Source organism: Nicotiana tabacum, chromosome 3 (genome assembly GCF_000715075.1).
Source record: "Nicotiana tabacum cultivar K326 chromosome 3, ASM71507v2, whole genome shotgun sequence".
Taxonomy (NCBI): domain Eukaryota; kingdom Viridiplantae; phylum Streptophyta; class Magnoliopsida; order Solanales; family Solanaceae; genus Nicotiana; species Nicotiana tabacum.
In genome coordinates this window covers 199,494,049-199,514,661 of record NC_134082.1, presented here as the reverse complement: position 1 = coordinate 199,514,661, position 20,613 = coordinate 199,494,049, and the positions used below count along the sequence as shown (strand labels likewise).

The window sequence follows — 20,613 nt, the reverse complement described above, 5'->3', positions numbered from 1 at the left end:
TATATATATAGTTGAAAAAAAATTGAAATCGGTGAGATTAACTTTCAAAATTTTTATACTCAACAAAGATGAAACATAAGAAGAAATTTGTTGTCATCTTTTATTTCTCGTTTTTAGATCTTTCTAACATTTTTTCCAGTATTTATTTTCTTTTATCTTATTTTTTATGTCATTATTTCTTTTGTTACAAAAAATTAATTTATTTCAATTAAAAGGATGAGTTTTAATAAAAATTGTCTACATATGAACTTTAATTATATTTTTAATCTTTGGTTGAAATTATTTCATATTTTTCTTTTGGCTTTATCTAATCAGCCTAAATAGGTGCTCATCAGACCACTTAAATTAAAAAATTGAATGATGTGTAATTTATATATAATCCATATATAATATGTGTATAATCGTGTGTTATCGGTATATCATCTATTTATATTAGCTATAAAAAGTAAACAATAAATATGGCCGGATATTATGTAAATATTCCTTAAGATTTTGATTTTTTGAGTTTATCCATGATATAACTTCTATTATAATAATTTTAAAACTCTCTACTAATGTTAAAAAATATATTATCTTTTTATTATCTTTGAATTAAAAAAGTAAAGAGTTTTTTCGAAATAATTGTTTACATTTTAAAAAAAATATTTCACGTCATACCAATTTTTTCTTTATATATACTCTTTGTTACCCTTAAAAGTCGCTATAGAAACTATCAATTAGAAACCAATTTCTCTCTTGTTGAGTTTGAAAAAAAAATCTTTCACATAATCTAATGATTCAAAACTAATATTGTTCAACAAAAAAAATATTATATCCTTGCAATATTGGCCTGACTACAGCTAAATAAAGGGGTTTCAGCTTATGCCCTTCAATTCCTTGAATATGCTAAATTGAAATTAATGATAGCAATTGTATAGATAAAGTTTTGTTATTTGTTTGATGTCCATTTATTCAAATTGACTCTTCAAATAAATATTCTTCAAGAAGAAAAAAAGAAACAACTTTTTTTAATATTGACTTATTTTATGATGTTTCTTTCTCCAGCATGTATGTTTACTTTATTATATATATAAGTAAATTTTTATTTGGTTTTGTAAACTCTTTTTTGTTATTTAGATAAATATAGACGTGTACCCTATATATTACATTTATTTTAAAAGAATTTCATTTTATTCAAATCTAGCTACAGTATTTCAAAGAACTATACTTATAGGATTTTAAATGTGAAAGAATTTTATAGTTATATGGAGTAGTTTTTTTTCCTAGAGGCGAAGTAGTATTTAAATAATTAGAAAAAATAACAAAAGTTCCTAATATGATTGCATATGATAACATGATAAAAAAAGATAAATTTTATTTTTAATTTAAATTCGAATTTTAGAACTTTATATATAAATTTAAAATTATATTTTAATTCAAATTCCGTGTGTGTGTATATATATATTATAACTAAAATAATCAAATATAGAATAAAGTTATTATTGACATTTATTGGCTTACCACTTGATTTAATCATAATGTTAATTATATATGATAACCTTCTTGCTTTAATAGATATATAGATAGAGTTACTTAACTTTTAATTAAGGATGGGTCCTGTATCCCTTCATAACCTCCCCCCAAACCGAAAAAAAAGAAAGAAAGGAGCATGAGGCTATGGGGACATTTGAGATCGCGAGACAAGGTGTTACTGGGCTGAAATTTTTATGTTGGGGTTGTATTTATAAGAAGAAAAGGCCAACTTGAATTATTGGGCTCAGCAAAAGGAAGAAAGAACAAAAAAAGAGTGTTGGTCGGTGGGTGGGAAGAAAAGTCCAAAAAGAACAGTGGGATCATTTCGTGTCCAACTCTCTTGCTTTCGAGAGGAACGAATTTTGTTAGCTCTTCTTCAATTCTGCATAAAGAAAACAGATCCTTCTCCCTCAGTAAATTCTCCATTTCTTTTCTTATTTCTTACCAATCTATATTTCATTCATTTTTCATGGCATCCGGTGGTCACAACAATCTCAATGCAAAACTCGTAAGTTCTGTCATCCATGCATCACAAATTAATTTTAATTTATAGCTTTCAAATCTTTTTAACAGTAAATTTCTATTTGATTTTTAGGTATTGTTAGGCGACATGGGAGCTGGTAAATCAAGCTTGGTTATACGATTCGTCAAGGGCCAATTCCTTGAATTTCAAGTATTCTTCTATTCTTTTATTGACCCTTCGATTTTGACATTCAAGCCTCTAATTTTGACTTTTTAGGGTTCTGTACTTTCAAGTTGATGAAATTTGTTTTTATTGGTTGATTGATTGTGACAACTGTGATGTTGATACGCAAGGCAATGGAACAGTGAAGTGAACCGGAAAAAGAAGGAAAAAAGGAAAAGAAAAGAGAAATGCTGTTATGAATAGAATTCTAGAGTGAATGTCTATCTTGTAAAGAGTTTTACTTTGTGGCTAAGTCATTTTCCCCCTATAAATAGAGGGGTCTTACCCCATTGTAAATCATCCCAAAATTCAATAAGAATTTCCTCTCTCTCTGCAATATTGTTCTTCTTCTTTTATTATTTCATTACACGTTATCAGCACGAGACTCTACCGTCTCAAGAAGCCTTTGGGAAGACTAAGGTATAACTTTTCTCCTCTTTTTAACTATGATTGACATTATGAAAAGAAAGTTCGTTGCCCTTGAAATTTCGGGCAAGAACTATATGACATGGGTGTTGGATGCTGAAATCCATTTAGATGCAATGAGTCTTGGAGACGCCATTAAAGACAAAACTAAAGTATCCACCCAAGACTGTGCTAAGGCCTTGATTTTCTTGAGCTATCACCTTGATGAAGGGTTGAAAATAGAATATTTCACAGTCAAAGATCCACTTGTTTTGTGGAATGGATTAAAGGAAAGATACGACAACTTAAAGTTGGTCACTCTTCCACAAGTACGATATGATTGGGCTCATCTGAGGCTCCAAGACTTTAAGTCTGTTTCTGAATATAATTCTGCGATGTTCAGAATTACTTCTAAATTGAAACTCTGTGGAGATACTATCACTGATTATGATATGTTTGAAAAAACGTTTACAACGTTTCATGCCTCCAATATGGTCCTGCAATAGCAGTACAAAGAGAAAGGTTTCAAAAAGTACTCTGAGTTGATTTCTCTTCTCCTTGTGGCTGAACGAAACAATGAATTGCTCATGAGAAATCACGAAAATTGACCCACTGGGTCTACACTATTGCCTGAAGTGGATGAGGTGTATTCCCATTATGCTAAGCGTGGAAAAGGCCGTGGCCCTATTCGTGGTCGTGGTCGTGGTCATGGTCGTGGCCGTAGACAAGGAAGATATTTTCCTGGTGTTAATCACCCTCCGAAGAGAAATAACCACCAAAAGTGGAAAAGGGCATTGGACAAATATTTATCGTGTACCAAGACATTTGGTTGAACTTTATCAAACATCTCTAAAGAATAAAGGCCCTAAAGCTAATTTTGTCTATGACAATGAATTTGACATCACCCATTTAGATGTGCCAGACTTCTTTGAGTGCCCTGATAGAAAAATAGACCACTTGATCGGTGATGGATCTGTGGTTAAGAAAGATTGAGTAGTTTGATTTTGCTTATTTGTATTAGCTAGTGAATAAACATCATGTAACCATAGTTCTTTACATGAGTAGTAGTCATTAGTATTATTTATTTTATAAAATAGTATAGCTCATAGAAAAAGCGTCATCTTAACTTTAGTAATGAATTTTCTGAAAATGTAGATGATGATTTCACAACTAGTGTTTATGTGTTCTAATATGATAACACTGTCAGATAATGGTATAAACTGAGATGTTTGCTTGCAATTAACGTGACTCATCGTTTTTTTTAGTGTGACTTGTATAATGCAACTCTAAAGTCGCAGTATCAAAAAAAAAACATTGTTACCATTACATTGTTGTGTGATTAAATAAGTAGGTAATTTGGTTTTATTAATACTTAATGCAATTTAAATAACTCATAGTAAATATTGTTTCAAATTGGAGTGTGCATGTGATCTTTGATACATGACATTATCATGTTTAACCTATAAAGTAATTATAATATGATGTATATATATTGTCTATATTTTAAAGAAGTTTTAAATTTAATAGAAATATTTTTTTATGCAATTCTCAATTAATGCTTGATTGATGAACAATGACTTAGTAGAATATATAAACACATTCACATGCACGCATGCAGCTCTGTGTATGTAGAATAATTAAAGAAATAAAATTAAAAATACAAAACAACTGTATAATTTTTAATTTGCTGAACAACTATATTATCAATGTTTGACTTGTTTTGTTGTAATTAAGCTGTTATTTTATTATCAATAGTCATATGCATAGAAATTATGTAAATAATAATATACTCACTGAATAGTTCATAGTACACTATTAGTTGCGTAATTGTTATTAAGATGTCATTATTTATCATTGGTTTAACTTTGTTTTCTTCCTATTTTCTCTGAAAATACTAACGCTTATTCGTATATTTCTTTTGTATGTCAAAATATGAGAAGCAAATATGGATATCTCACAAAGCAAATATGGATCAACGTTCAATTGTAAAAATATTTGTTTAGTTGATTCATGTACGACACATACAATATTTAAAGAGAAGAAATATTTCTCTCATTTAAGTATATGTAAGACAGATGTTACTACAATTTCTGGTAGTAGTAAATTAATTGAAGGCTCTGGAAGAGCTACTATAACTCTGCCTAAGGGAACGATACTTATCATAGAGAATGCAATGTTTTCCTCCAAGTCCAAGAGGGACTTGTTGAGCTTTAAAGATATCCGCCGAAATGGATATCATATTGAGACAATGGATGAGAATAATCTTGAATATTTCATCATTACCAAGAATGCCTCTGGCCAAAAGAGGGTTATTGAGAAGTTCCCATCTTTATCTTGTGGCCTGTATTGGACAAGAATTAGTGCAATTGAGGCACATTCTATTGTGAACCAAAAGGTTACTGATTTCAATACTTTTGTACTTTGGCATGATCGATTGGGACACCCTGGATCAATTATGATGAGACGAATTATAGAAAACTCAAATGGGCATTCATTAAAGAATTTAAAGATTTTTTTAAATAATGAATTTTCTTGCACTTCTTGTTATCAAGGCAAGTTAATTATTAGACCATCACCACCACCACCACCAACAACAACAACCCAGTGTAATCCCACAAGTGGGGTCTGGGGAGGGTAATATGTACGCAGACCTTACCTCTACCCCGAGGGGCAGAGAGGCTGTTTCCAGGAGACCCTCGGCTCAAGAAGGCAACAAGAGACACTATATTAGTACTATTAATAGACTCATAATAAAATAACATAAAATACCATAAAATCCATAACATAACATAAATACCATAAAATAACAAAATAACAGCAATATAAGAGATACAGGAAATACGAGGAAGATGTAAGGTATACTAATAAACAACAGATAAAGCCCATCATCAGTAACTGATCAATAGCATCTTAAGACTAATTCCTAACTGGCTAGTCTCACTCTAGTGCGCTGTAAAAAAAGAAATCACAATTTCCCCTAACCTACAACCTTAATGCTCGATCTCCATAATTCCCTATTTAGACCATCACCAACAAAGGTTGGAATTGAGTCCCCTACGTTTTTGGAACGTATACAAGGGGACATTTGTGGACCTATTCACCCACCTAGTGGGTCGTTTAGATATTTTATGGTCTTAATAGACGCATCTTCTAGATGGTCCCATGTGTGCCTATTGTCATCTCGCAACCTCGCGTTTGCAAAATTAATGGCACAAATAATTCGATTACGGGCACAATTTCCCGATAATCCAATTAAGTCTATTAAATTTGATAATGCTGCTGAGTTTTCATACCCAAGCATTTAATGATTATTGCTTATCAATTGGGATAAAAGTGGAATATCCTGTAGCTCATGTTCACACTCAAAATGGTCTTGCAGAGTCTTTAATTAAATGTCTGCAATTGATAGCAAGACCGTTACTTATGAAAACGAGGCTGCCCACTTCTATTAGGGGTCATGCCATTTTGCATGCATCAATGCTAGTTCGTCTCAGACCGACAAATTATCATAAATATTCCCCGTTGCAATTAGTTTTGGGTCATGAACCTAATATATCCCATTTAAGAATTTTTGGATGCGCAGTATATGTGCTTGTAGCACCGCCATATCGCACCAAAATGGGTCCCCAAAGAAGGTTAGGAATATATGTCGGGTTTGAATCACCCTCCATTATTCGCTATCTTGAAACATTAACGGGGGATTTATTCACTGCTTGATTTGCAGACTGTTGATTCGATGAGACACTTTTCCCAAAATTAGGGGAGAAGTTGGTGAAAACAAACGGAAAATTTTGTGGAAAAATCCATCCTTTTCTCATCTTGATCCACGTGCCTCTATTTGTGAAAAAGAGGTGCAAAAGATTATCCATTTGCAGAGAATATCAAATCAAATGCCAGACGCATTTACGGATCTGAAAAGGATAACAAAATCACATATCCTTGCAGAGAATGTTCCAATCCGTATTGATGTCTCTGTTGGACATTCTTCTAGTGTCATAGCTAGTGGGTCAAAAGCACGCCTAAAACATGGCAGACCATTAGGTTCCAAAGATCGAAATCCTAGAAAAAGGAAAACTAATGATCAAAATGACACTACGAAAGAATCTCATGAAGAAATCCACAATTTAATAAATTCTGAGATTCATGAGGAATCCACTGAGCCCGAGACTCAAGAAAATAAGGAACTATCAATAAATCCAATCGATATTAAGACAAATTTGAATCAAGTGGATATAGTGGTGGATTATGTCTTTGTATATAATGTTGCATCTAGCATTATGCAAGAAAGTGAGGATCTTGAACCTTAATCTGTTGGAGAATGTCGACAAAGACTTGATTGGCCAAAATGGCAAAAAGCAATCCAATTAGAGTTGAATTCACTTGTAAAACGTGAAGTTTTTGGGCATGTAGTCCAAACACCTAATGGTGTTAAGCTTGTTGGCTATAAATGGGTCTTTGTACGCAAGAGAAATGAGAAAAACGAGGTACAAAGATATAAGGCACGCCTTGTTGCACAAGGATTTTCACAAAGGCCTGGTGTCGATTATGAAGAGACATATTCACCCGTTATGGATGCTATAACGTTCTGTTATCTCATTAGTTTTGATGTCTATGAAAAGGTGGACATGCATTTAATGGATGTGGTTACCGCCTACCTTTATGGCTCACTTGATAATGAGATATACATGAAAATTCCCGAGGGATTCAAAATGCCTAAAGCAAATAATTCAAAGTCCCGGGAAATGTTTTCAATCAAATTGCAAAGATTGTTGTATGGTCTAAAGCAATCAGGACGAATGTGGTATAATCGTCTTAGTGAGTATTTATTAAAGGAAGGCTATATAAATGATGCCATTTGCCCATATATTTTTATAAAGAAAACAACATCGGAATTTGTTGTACTTGCCGTATATGTTGATGACATAAACCTTATTGGAACTCCTATAGAACTCCAAAAGGCAATTGATTATTTAAAGAAAGAATTCGAGATGAAAGATCTCGGAAAGACAAAATTATGTCTTGGTTTGCAAATTGAACATTTGGCAAACGGATTTTTTGTTCATCAATCTGCCTACATAGAGAAGGTATTGAAACGGTTTTACATGGATGGAGCACATCCATTAAGTACTCCGATGGTTGTTCGATCACTTGATGTGAATAAGGATCCATTCCAACCTCAAGAAGAGAATGAAGAGCTACTTGGTCCTGAAGTACCATATCTTAGTGCAATTGGTGCACTAATGTATCTTGCTAATACTACAAGGCCTGACATAACTTTTTCAGTTAATGTCTTAGCAAGATATAGCTCTGCTCCTACAAGGAGACATTGGAATGGAATCAAACACATATTGCGGTATCTAAAAGGAACTAACGATATGGGCTTATTTTATGGCAATATGTGCAATTCCGATCTTGTTGGTTATGCTGATGCTGGGTATTTATCTGACCTGCACAAGGCTAGATCTCAAACAGGTTATGTGTTCACCTATGGAGGCACTGCCATATCTTGGCGATCGAGTAAGCAATCAATTGTGGCTACTTCATCTAATCATGCCGAGATAATTGCTATTTATGAAGCAAGTCGAGAGTGTGTGTGGTTGAGGTCTATACTACATCTTATTCGAGACAAATGTGGTTTGAAATGTGACAAACTACCCATGATTTTGTATGAAGACAATGCAGCATGCATAACTCAATTGAAGCGAGGATTCATAAAAGGAGATAGAACAAAGCACATTTCACCAAAGTTATTTTTCACACATGATCTTCAAAAGAATGGTAATATCAATGTGCTACAGATTCGTTCAAGTGATAATATAGCTGATTTGTTCACAAAATCTCTACCGACGTCAACCTTCAAGAAGCTAATACACAAGATTGGGATGCGAAGGCTCAAGGATGTGAAATGATGCTCTTATCAGTGGGAGTTTAATGCGCGTTGCACTCTTTTTCCCTTACAAGGTTTTGTCCCACTGGGTTTTCCTTGCAAGGTTTTTAACGAGGCAACCAAAAGGCGTATTGTTAGATATGTGTACTCTTTTTCCTTTTCTAGAATTTTTTTTCCTATTGGGTTTTATTTTAGTTAAGGTTTTAACGAGGCACATTACTTATTGAGTAGACATTCAAGGGGGAGTGTTATGAATAGAATTCTATTTAGAGTGAATGTCTATCTTGTAAAGAGTTTTACTTTGTGGCTAAGTCATTTCCCCCCTATAAATAGAGGGGTCTTACCCCATTGTAAATCATCCCAAAATTCAATAAGAATTTCCTCTCTTTTTCTCTGCAATATTGTTCTTCTTCTTTTATTGTTTCATTACAAATGCAAAGATAAATTAGGGCAAAATAAAAGAGGTCTTCATTCCTATCCATAAAAGGAGATAATTACAACCTATATAGAGGAGAAAATCATGAAAACGACCTAAGGATTACAGCTGTATACTCTACTCAATCTGCCATCTCAGTACAATTCTGGGCAGGACTTAGTTTATATAAGACAAAGGAAATTAAGGGGTCAATGTGTAATTTAAGGAACTTCTAATTTAAAAGATAAGGAACTTAATAAACATCTATAAAGCTCTTTAATCCTAACTAATTGACCGTTATGTCTCAACTATGCAGCGCGATGTACAACTTCCGCAAGCTCCTCTGTTTTACTCCATATCAGATGTTGATTATTATTGTTATTATGTTTTGCTTTAAGCATCTCGTATTTCAAATCCCACTGGCCCAACTAATCTGGATTAATTGTGTTGATTATGATAATACAGGAATCGACGATCGGGGCAGCTTTCTTTTCGTCTACGCTGGCAGTTAATAATGCTACGGTGAAGTTTGAGATATGGGATACTGCTGGGCAGGAGAGGTACCATAGCTTAGCGCCTATGTACTATAGAGGAGCTGCTGCTGCTATTATCGTCTATGATATCACTAGCTCGGTGAGAAACTATCCTAAAGGGAAAATTAACTATCAAGTGGGTCAATAAAAGTGCTGTCGCTGTTGGCTTATTAACTTATTTTACTTTTGATATATACTGGTATTGCATGTGAAAAGAAATTGGAATAATGGTAGCTTCATTTCATGTTCTTGTAAGGTTGAAAATGGTAGATTTGGAGCCAATTAAAAAAAGCTAATGTTGGTTTGCAAATGACTTTCTCTGTCCATAAATTAACGCAGTTAAGAGGCGGTCCCTATTTTTGCAAAACTTTAGAAGGTTAAGGTATTTAATGCCCATTTCAAAAGTATCAGACAAAAAGTGCAGAAAATGCAGTTATGCTGTTTTCAAAAATCCCAGTTTGTGGAATATTTTGTTCGTTAGGGGTGGGAGGACTTTGCATAAAATGAGAGCAGTGGATAATTTTTGTTCTCTATTGAATTAAGACTGCTGACGGAGAATTCTTATTCAGATTTACTCTGGCTTTTGCTTACTAATTCTGCTTCAGTTTTGCATGATCATAACTCTGTAATATTCCTTCTCAAAAAATAACACTGTAATATGGATGTCTGCATGTTTATGCATATGTCTATTTATCTAAATTGAGATGTTGTCTTATGTTTTCTGCTAATTTAGGATTCGTTTGCAAGGGCAAAAAAATGGGTGCAGGAATTGCAGAAGCAAGGTGCTCATTCCTTCAACCTACCTACTTTATGTAAATAAAAAAGTGGAGTTATAATCTTCTTTCTATTTTGAGTAACTTATCCGAATAGCTCTTTTTTGAGATATACCCTAACAGCTCTTTTATAAATTATAAGATGTCTAAAAAACTGGAGAAATTATCTTGTTACTTTTTATCTTTCGTGAATGGTTTTCTTCTTAGCGTCAGCTTTTCTTTTAATGATCTAAGTTCTGTTTTAAAATAACCAGGACTTTCGTTGCACGAGGTTTTCAATTAAATGAAGCAGTTTGCTGACAATGTGGCAGGTAATCCTAACATGGTCATGGCTCTTGCTGGCAACAAGGCCGATCTAGAAGATAGAAGGAAGGTTACTGCAGAAGTAAGTTGTAACTTTTGGTAATCCAATGTTTACTGCCCATCATTTTCTTATCTTGGGTTCCTTTAATTGGTCCTTGCCAGCCATCTGTGATATCACACTTCTTGGATGGTGATTTTATGCATTGCTAGTTGTCTCAGCTAAACACATATCTGATCTTTAAGGTTGCATTTAAAAAAAAGGAGTTACTAGTGCTTTTTATTGTCCTTGCTTAAGGTTTCTTAACAAGGGCACCATTCATATATTGGATTATAGGTTTGAGGTACAGAAACATTTCATCTGTCTTTAAGATCTTCAGCTTTAGAGCATGATATAAAGCTGAGGATACTCATTTTGGTGAGAATCAATATGAATCAAGTACGTATGAATTGCAAACAGGTTGGGGTCAACTATGTGAATCCTCTGCAGCTATTACTGTATTCAGAGGCTTCATCATAATCAGCCTATTTTTATGTTGGACGTTAAGCTGCACATTTTTTCCTTTTCTGCATTTTGAGCAGATTATGCTTTGTTAAGCTCTCATACGCATAGTTTCTTGTGGGAATTACTTTAGGGCTTAGGTAAATTTAACCCACTGCAATTAGTGCTCAAGGAGAAGTCTGCTGCCTTCATTTTTTTTTTTTTTTTGAAATGCTATTTCATAATTAAGTTTCCTGCAATTAAAAGATAGGTCATACTTGTATAATCTTAGGTGATACATAGATCTCTTCAATTGCGGAACAGGAACGAGTTCTCAATCTACCACCTACCTATCATGTAATTTGTTGTTGTTAAGCTTTTTTAGATCATATGCCAATGTCTTTTTGAACCTTGAATGTTAAAAATACTAATCTCTTGAAGGGAATCAAAAAGACATAAATATTTAAAGTTCTTAGAGGAGATCACTAGAAATCGATATTCTTAAGTTGAGCTGGATTTAGAGACCAAAGTCTACACTAAATTGTAGAAGAGCAGGATAAATAATGGGATCACTGAATTTTAGCTTCTGATGGCTACTGTAGCATTTTTGGAACGTGGAAGGCAAACTTCCAGTTACTAGGGAATCAGCTACGCCTTGTCACTCTGCGTAGTCATTTGTTGTTAGTTAACTTATTGTATCTTTTTTATCTAATATCTACAATATCTTCATTGTTTTGGGATATTGATGTTCTAATATAGTGTTGTTGGTGACTTTACAGGAGGCACGCTTGTATGCGGAAGAAAATGGCCTCTTTTTCATGGAGACCTCTGCCAAAACGGCTGTGAATGTCAATGATATTTTCTATGAAATAGGTATCTTGCATTGCTTTTCTCGTTTTCCTTTTGTTGCTCTTTTGTTTTTCATTTATTTCTGATGGTATACTGAGAGCAGGCAGTATAATTATGCATCCAAGTTTTTGAATCTTAATGGTATAGGTCAAATGTAGTTTTACCTTCGCTAGTTGTCATCTTGTGCTTATCCTATGATATCTGTGTTTTTTTTTCTTACGAATTTCACATTCTTTTTATTTACATTATTTTGGCATTACCGCATTAACAGCATTTAATAATTATTAAATCTAAAAATCATAAGATAGGCTTATTATTGAACCTGCACTCAAAGGGTTGAAGTGCTGCCTAAGTGACTCGAGACAGACTACTCAGATCTCGCTACATCTAGCTCTAAAGCTTAAGCACACTTATTCGCTTGAGCGTCTGTTTACCATACCATAGTTTTTAAGGCATCGTCTAGTGCCTCGGTGCTTAGTTTGTCACTTTCTAAGATCCAACTCGTCTGAGAGTATTGTCCCTTCATGTTATTTGGTGTGAGGAGAGATAATTCACATTTATCTTCTCTTTTTCATTACTTTTCAATTGGAAAAGCTTGAAAAGGCTCATGAGGTGCTTTCTCTCATTTGTTAAGAAATAGCTTTTCTCGTTTGACCATTTTCGCAGCAAACATTTTTATGAGATCTTACAAAGTTTTGCTGTGGGAATTTACTTGTGTTTATTTTAAAAGTGTTTGATTATGGTGAATTCCTGAGACAGTTCTCCTCAAGCAAACTATGTTATATTGAATAGGGGAAAACAACTTTAAGTCTTCTATGTAATTCATATTTTCGACATACCTAAACTCTTATCAATACTACAACTGTTATCAAATTATGCCCCATTCCCACTCTCCCCAAGTCCCCATCGCAATGATGTATGCTCACTTCGATTCATGCTGCTAAACACGAGATGATGCTGGAAATGGTTCTTTTGGTAAAACATGTTAATTCCCAGTTTCCAGACAACTTTTTCGCATGAGCATCTGATAGACCATAAACGGGTGAAAGTGTCACCACTAAGGTGGACCCCCCCCCCCCCCACACACACACACAACAAAAAAATTATATTAAATAAGTTGTTATGAAAGTATATATACACCACTGTCAAGTTAGATTTTCTTGGAGGTCGGACCTAAGCAAGCATGGCTCACTTCAATCTTATAGTCATTGAGCTTAAACTGGGTTGCTCGAGAGTGGAGTAATCGTGATCTCAAGAGAATGGGATATTTGTAATTACAATTATAGTTGGATCCATGTTTGGATCCAGGGCAGTTTCTGGTAACAGACATTTTTGCTGTATGACCAGTGGATAGTTGATAATTGTTGCTGTTTGTTTCACTAGCACGTCAAATAGGAACGAGGCTTCTATTGGAATTGCCATCACTTCCACTGTACAGGAGGAGCTCTAGCAAGGACTTAAGTGCTGCCTATGCCTCCCCTCAAGGATCAGGGCTCTGTAGATTACCCCTTTAATGTTTACAAATTAGTTTTACCACCTCGGACTGTGAATGCAGTCAACTCTACAAACCCATAGAGCATTTAGTTTGAGTGTAATTGATTAGTGTAACCTAATTAATAGAAAGAGAAAATTAAATGGTTTTGTTTTCACTTGCAAAATAGATACTGTAGTTGGAAGTTGGAACACTATTATTAAGAGTGTCGCCTCAAATAAAAAAAGATATGAATGGAACTATCAATTATTGGATTAACATAGAGCACTTGTTAGCAGACTTTTCCAAACAATACTCCCTCCGTCCAACTGTTGGAGGTTACTCTTTTACATGACATTTTTTCTAGCACACCAACTTCACTTAATTTTTTCCCCTGCTATTACTAATATAATATGCTGTTCAACATATATTTTTCCATTTGCAATCCGATTGTGTATTTATGGATGTGCTATTATGTACACGGGTGGGGTGGGGCGATAGAGAGACAATCTCTTTTATAGTCCTATAGTTACAATTTCAGGAGATATCTTAGGGGTGGTAGTGACATGAGATTCAGGAGGTGAATACCTGCAGTTACCTGCCATAAGGAAATGATACAGCAATACTCTAAAACAGGATTGTAACCTCCAGCAACCTTGGAGTTGAGAGGAAAGGGTGGCAGTTGGGGAGCGACTGCTCTAAAAGTTACTAGTTTTTTAAAGTTATATATACCTTATTGACTTTTAAAAAAAATTTAAATATATTTTACTGAGTTATTAAACTTCTATGTGATTGCTCTTTGGGAGCTCAAGATGGGACTAACAGTTGTCTAGCTTTCCACAATTAAAGAATTAATGGAAGTATGAAATTTTTATTCTTTTAGAACTAGCACTTTATGTAGGTCATTTTACCAGTTGAATGTCTTTTTTATTCGCTTCTATACCCTGATCCCCTGAGTTTGGTATTTTGCAGCTAAACGGTTGCCTAGAGCTCAACCTGCCCAAAATCCAGCAGGAATGGTTCTTGTAGACAGACCAGCAGAAGGGACCCGAGCTACATCATGCTGTACTTAAAATTCTGCATTGTTCATAAATTCATTAAACCTTTCCTAATCTTTGACTGGACTTCGCTTGTTCTTCATGTTAAACATGAAAGTCTGGAAATGGGAGTAGCATGGTTCATTAGGAGATATAGAGTAGAATATGTAAGCTATGTATTTAGAAGCTCCCTATGTTAGAATATGTCATGCTCCTTGTTTCGTTAGTCTTTTCTATTTTGCAAATGATTTGAATTTCCAGTGATCTCTTCATTTCCATCTTATGATTAGTATGGATGAATGGCCCCTATTGTTCCTTGAATTAGGAATAACCTGCTTTGTTTTGGTTTTTGCCTAAAGATGTGGAGTTTTAAATTTGATTCAGTATAGGGGAAAAAAAGAAGAAAATGGACTATTTCGTAAACATTGCACGGGGCGCCCTATTTGGTCGCCCCCATTTAACCTATATCCATTTTTTTTTAAACTTTTAACTTGTACCCACTTTTTAAATAACTTCAACCCCCTTTCTCCTTCTTGCTTTGCAACTCTCTCGAATCATATACAGGAGAATCTCAACTAAGTAGAAAATATATTGGATCCATTACAACTGGATATCCTTCTAAATGGAACATCATAAACTTGGCATTTAAATGTAAATTAAAATTACAAATATTCACATTTTTCACAGAAGATGAGTCCTAACTTAATGAAATAGATGGAACAAAAGGAGCTTATTTCTCACATGAGAAGACATGGCACAATCCGGAGAAGACATTACTCTTCAACCCGAAGGATAATCAAAGGAGTTATTAGTATCTAGGTTAACTAAATAACTTCAGCTGTAGAGCTGAAGTTCGCCAGTTACGAAACAAAAACAAAAACTTCAGCTCTAGAGTTGAAGTTTGCCAGTTACAAAATAAAAACTTCAGCACACTTGTTACTTTAGGCCCGTCCACTAGAATACTGAAGTTTTGCGTGATTGTCTTTGCTACTTCAGCCCAGTATGCTGAAGTTATGCGAAAAAGCGGGTACGCTTGCAAATTTTTTTACGCGGGAACAAGTTAAAACATGACACAAAAAACAGGTATAGACACAAATGCCCCACTATTTCAGACTTTCCGGTTTTTGTATATGGAGAGTTTATCAAAATTATTCTGGTTTCGGAAAGTAATAATAGCAGCAAAAGTTCTCTTAGGTAGGACTTCTCTTATAACTTCTCAAGTGATATATAAGGTACAAAAAAAAAAAAAAAAGGACAACCCTATTTGACTCTTCACCTTTATATATATAACAACAACAAATTCAGTAGTTTTTCACTTTATATATATATATAAAACTAACATACGAAACATGCATCGGAATGACTCACAAAGGACCTCTCCTTGAGAAGTGCTTAGAAAATATCAGCAATCCCTTTGGTGAAATATGAGGCAGAGGAAGCTCAACCATATCCACATTTCAATGACCTAATTTTTGCGTCCGGAGGACATAAGAAATACTCAGACAAGAGAAAAGACATTCTCCCATAAATTGTTTATAAGAGTTTAATTTGTATGTATTGATAGTGCTCAATTATTTCCTTTTTGGCAACGGCATTTGAGATAGTTGTGTTGTGTCAGTTGAAGGAGACTACACATTCGTTACACAGCAATCACTCTTGGTTGGACAATATGTGCACTATTTCAAGGAGAAAGCATAAAAGGAGTTGTCAGGACACATTCATAAAGATCACTTTTGGCAATTTTTATTTTAAAAGCAGAATATGTGCAACAATTCTTCTTATGTGTAGGGCATCAGCCATGCGCCTTTCTTACCTTTGCTGAAAGAATCTAGTGCTTGCTGCAGTAGTCTTAAACAGGGGGTGTACAAAGAAAATCGATAAACCGTATCAAATCGATAATCCGAGTCAAACCGGAAAAAAAATCCGATGTGGTTTGGTTTGGTATTGGAAAATAAAACCCGACCATAATTGGTTTGGTTTGGTTTTAACTAAAAAAAAAAGTCAAATCGAAACCAAACCAACCCGATAGTACATTTATATAATTTTTAAAAATATTTTATATATATAAATATTTATTGTAATGTAATTTATAAATATTTCTTAAACTTTTTCACAGTTTTATCTTTTAACCTTTTATTTCAAGTTTGGACTTAACATTCTTGAACGGTAAATAAATTTTATAGCCCATAAATGTAGTAACCCAAACAAAGTTCAAATCAATACTAGTGCTGACAAAAGAAATTCAATTCAACACTAGAAATGACGATAATGTTGGATATCTATTTTTTAGTTTTACATTGATTTATAATGGAAATACATAACTTAGTTTATCTTTTCTTTAGTACTTAATTATGTAATTAATAGTACTTATTAGCTATACTTATTTTATCATGACCTATATAGTATTTTTATATTATGTTACTTTTCATTATGACTTATTAATTAACAATATTGCTTTATGTAATTTTATTATCTTTGTTATTGAATATTTAGTGTGATGCTATGACTTATCTCATATTATTATGTTATTTTCTTGGAAAATACATTATATAATTGTATCTTACTAGGACTAAAGAAATATTTGGAGCACGAGTTACATACTTTGTGCTATGAAGACTTTACCGGGAAAAAATCGAGATTGAAAAATGGACTTTGTTGGTTTGGTTTGGTTTTAGATTTAAAACCCGACGCTATTGGTTTAGTTTGGTAATTGAAAAATCCAAACCAACCTGTACACTTTCCTCACCATAACTTTGACTTTGTAGTTTTAACTTTTAAGAATTTATTTTCAAGTTGATTGAAATTTGTATGTTAGCCAATTACCAAGAAAGACGTTATTCTCAGGCATAATTCAGGAGTTTTATGATAGATCATTCAATCATCCAATGGTGCATCGTCTTATGTATCCTGCAAAACTGTGACTTAGCAACTTTTTCTTAACAAATATAGTATATAGAATGCACTTAATGTGTAAGGAAGACAACTTACATGGTTAACTGAAATTAGAGATGTGATTTTACATTGATTCTCTGAAATAAAAAACTGAATGGCAACCAAAAAAAAAAAATTACTCCAAGTAAAAGTATTCAAACAGCTGCAAGTCTTTTGTACAAGTCTTTCTTTAAGCATTTATTCAATCTCTAAAGACGAGACAAAGCAAGAATCTGCTCATGACTCTGATCGTAAGCTCGAGGCTTTTCCCTGTTGATTTGGCTTGACTTTTTGGTTGTTTGATTTGCATTTTCCGTTATCACAAATGTCTTTGCCACTGCTCTCAATATGTTTTTCTGCACTTTCCCTGTTCCAGTTTTGGGCAACTCTTCCACAAATTTAACCTTCTTTGGAACCATGAATCCAGGCAAGTTCTTCCGACAATGTGCTATGATCTCTGCTTCTTTAAATTTGGAGGTTTCCCTCAATATAACAAAGGCACATGGACTTTCACCCCATCTAGGATGTGGCATTGCCACAACAGATGCCTCTATTACACTTGGATGTTTCAGTATTGCACTTTCTACTTCGACGCTGCTGATGTTCTCTCCACCCGAAATGATTACATCTTTGCATCTGTCTTTGATTTCCAAGTAACCATCAGAGTGAATCACTCCCATATCTCCTGTGAAAAACCAACCATTCTTGAAAACTTCTGAATTTGCCTTTTCATTCTTTAAGTACCCTTTCATTATGCTGCTTCCCCTCAGGCATATTTCCCCTGTTGTTTTTCCATCACGAGGCACACTTTGCATAGTCTTGAAGTTCTTCACATCAACATCAGCAAGTGTCAGTATGCCGAGGCCTTGTCTTGCCTTCAACTTGGCTTGTTCTTCCCATGGTAATTTATTCCACTTGGATTGCCACTCGCACACGAGCGCTGGTCCTGTGGCCTCAGTGAGGCCATAGGCGTGGACCACGTGGAACCCTAGTCTCTCGATTTTCTCGAGAAGTGGAGCTGGTGGGGGTGCACCTCCCACCAGTATTTGGACTGGGGCTGTTATTTGGCACCGCTCATGTGGCTTGGCCTCGAGGATTATGTTGAGAACAATAGGTGCTGCACACATATGCGTAACTTTGTGCAGCGTTATGTTGGAGTAAATTTCTTGTGCGGTAGTATTACGGATGCAGACATTGGTCCCTCCTCTTGCAGCAATTCCCCATGTGAAAGTCCACCCATTGCAGTGAAACATTGGGAGGGACCATAAGTACACGGACTCCGTACCCATTTCCCATCCCAAAATTAAACTCAAAGTGCTCAAGAATGCACCTCTGTGGCTGTACACAACTCCCTTTGGCTCTGAAGTTGTACCTGATGTATAGCTCAAAGTGATCGGATCCCATTCATCATCAATATTTTCAGGGACATATTCAGGGTTGCCTTGGTACACCAATAGCTCGTATTCGAGCTCCCCTAACCGGATTCCAGTGGGAGAGTCGAGGTCATCAATTACAACAATGAGAGGCATTGGCATTTCCAAGTCGGACATTAGAATTTCAAGGGCCTTTTTAGCTTTGTCGACGTATTCATAGTCAACAAAAAAGACCTTAGCTTCTGAGTGCTTGAGAATGAGGGCAACGTTTCTAGGGTCTAGCCTAGTGTTGATGGTGTTCAGCACAGCCCCTGCCATTGGCACAGCAAAATGCATTTCTAACATGGCCGGTACATTTGGTGCCAGGACCGAGACCTACATGATCATTAAAAAAACAAATTAACATATGACCATATTCTCAGTTGTTTAGATGGAACCAAAATTCATGTATAACATGTCAACCAGACAAGGAATTAAGAACGTCAACAAGACAGACTAACCACGTTAAAAGGTTGAATTGATGACAAAACTTACCACGTCATTCTTGACAATGTTTAAGGACCTGAGCGAAGAAGCGAGACGACAACAACGCTCGTAGGTTTGACGCCAAGTGAAGCGGACATTGGCATAAATAACAGAGGTGCGTGTGGTGTAAGAGTTGGAGGCTCTGGTTAAGAAGGTTAGAGGAGTAAGAGGCACAAAATTAGCTCCATTTTTAGGTAACCTGTCCATGGGATCGAAAAGCCAAAGTTGAATTACTTTTTTCTATTAATAAAATGCTCTGCTTTCGGAAAAAGGTTTGCGACTTTGTATATGGAGAGCTAAAGATAGGCTTTGTAGTTTGTGTAAGAGGTGCAGCAGTTAGGTTATGTTTATATAGAGAGAAAATATGAGAAAAGTGCTAGTTAGTCCCATGTCCATGTGGTCCCTTAAATGGTTGTTTGGATGGAAATAATTGGGAAATTGCAGTGCATGCGTAATACCAATACCATATGTTTTATAACATATACACACACAAAAAAAAATCCTAGTTTGAACTTTGAACCTTGACTAATTGACAAGTGATCCGTGGTCGTTTTCACACAGGACTGTAACAACTTAATCATGGGACATAACCTCAAGCTACTGAACTTGTTCCTTTTGTCCTTTATTTTAAACAAACATAGAAAGAAATAAAAAGAAAATTGTTACTAGAGGTACAAACAATTAATGCAACCAGGCCAACCACAATAAATAAATAAATAAAGAGAAGAAAGGTTATTTAGTATACGCAAAACAAAAAATGTATATGTCCCCATATAACGTATGGTTGCAGACTAACTATTGAGTTCTAGGGATTTTTATCTAGCTATACTATATTAGAAATTTATTTACCAATGTTCTCTATGTTTTATAGTTTTTAATAAGTATTTAGGTTTTTCTTACAAATTGTGTAGATCTCTCCTTAAAAGGCTCTCACCTCATTATTAGTGTTTTCAATTAAGAAATTCAATTATATCCTTTCCTTTTTTTTTCCCTCTCCTCTTCTCTCTCCTTTTTTTTTTTACATCAAAATCCCTTTTACGCCCATAATCTCCATCTTCTCTCTTCCCACCATTGCCGACAGTTTATATTACTAAATCATCAATTGTATTGTTCTTTTGCTGGGAGACCGGACAACGCTGAAAATGAAGAAATATCCAGGAATTGTATGATAACTGTTTCATAATTGTATTTGAATTGTATCAGATGCATCAATATGTAAAACATAAATGTATCACAATTGTATCTAACTTGTAGATGGTACGTTAATATCCAAAATAATACCTAATACAATACTAAAAACTAATATATAATTATCAATACAAACTGTGAAATTCGTCACGAACTCACAACTGCTCATAATTCAGATACCAATTTGATACAATCCTGAAAGAATTCTTACACAATTGTGATACAATTATAATACAACTTAAACCAAC

General features: G+C 34.5%; 2 protein-coding genes across 3 annotated transcripts; one reads left to right on the top strand and one right to left on the bottom strand.

Moving 5' to 3' along the window:
- Positions 1–1,697: 1,697 nt before the first annotated feature.
- Positions 1,698–14,649, top strand: LOC107761718 (ras-related protein RHN1). Of its 2 annotated transcripts, XM_016579977.2 has the most exons (7): positions 1,698–2,020; positions 2,108–2,185; positions 9,370–9,537; positions 10,171–10,219; positions 10,522–10,595; positions 11,771–11,864; positions 14,284–14,649. In XM_016579977.2, exons 1-7 carry the CDS (start codon positions 1,982–1,984, stop codon positions 14,382–14,384), a joined length of 603 nt encoding a protein of 200 aa, XP_016435463.1. In that variant the 5' UTR covers positions 1,698–1,981; the 3' UTR covers positions 14,385–14,649. The 2 variants fall into 2 exon arrangements, with proteins under 2 accessions (XP_016435463.1, XP_016435464.1); XM_016579978.2 differs by lacking the exons at positions 1,698–2,020; positions 2,108–2,185 and adding an exon at positions 9,214–9,268.
- A 2,629-nt stretch (positions 14,650–17,278) lies between these two features.
- On the bottom strand, positions 17,279–19,508 carry LOC107761717 (trans-cinnamate:CoA ligase, peroxisomal). The gene is made up of 2 exons (XM_016579976.2): positions 19,187–19,508; positions 17,279–19,027 (listed from the first exon to the last, which is right to left on the bottom strand). Exons 1-2 carry the CDS (start codon positions 19,382–19,384, stop codon positions 17,489–17,491), a joined length of 1,737 nt encoding a protein of 578 aa, XP_016435462.1. The 5' UTR covers positions 19,385–19,508; the 3' UTR covers positions 17,279–17,488.
- Positions 19,509–20,613: the final 1,105 nt, after the last annotated feature.

Bases quoted from the DNA above. Each gene is read 5' to 3' on its own strand.
- LOC107761718 (XM_016579977.2), top strand. From the start codon at position 1,982: ATGGCATCCGGTGGTCACAACAATCTCAATGCAAAACTC. The intron at 10,220-10,521 runs GTGCTCATTCCT...ACAATGTGGCAG, and splicing joins GCAGGAATTGCAGAAGCAAG to GTAATCCTAACATGGTCATG. The intron at 10,596-11,770 runs GTAAGTTGTAAC...GTGACTTTACAG, and splicing joins GAAGGAAGGTTACTGCAGAA to GAGGCACGCTTGTATGCGGA.
- LOC107761717 (XM_016579976.2), bottom strand. From the start codon at position 19,384: ATGGACAGGTTACCTAAAAATGGAGCTAATTTTGTGCCTCTTACTCCT. The intron at 19,028-19,186 runs GTAAGTTTTGTC...ATGATCATGTAG, and splicing joins ACATTGTCAAGAATGACGTG to GTCTCGGTCCTGGCACCAAA.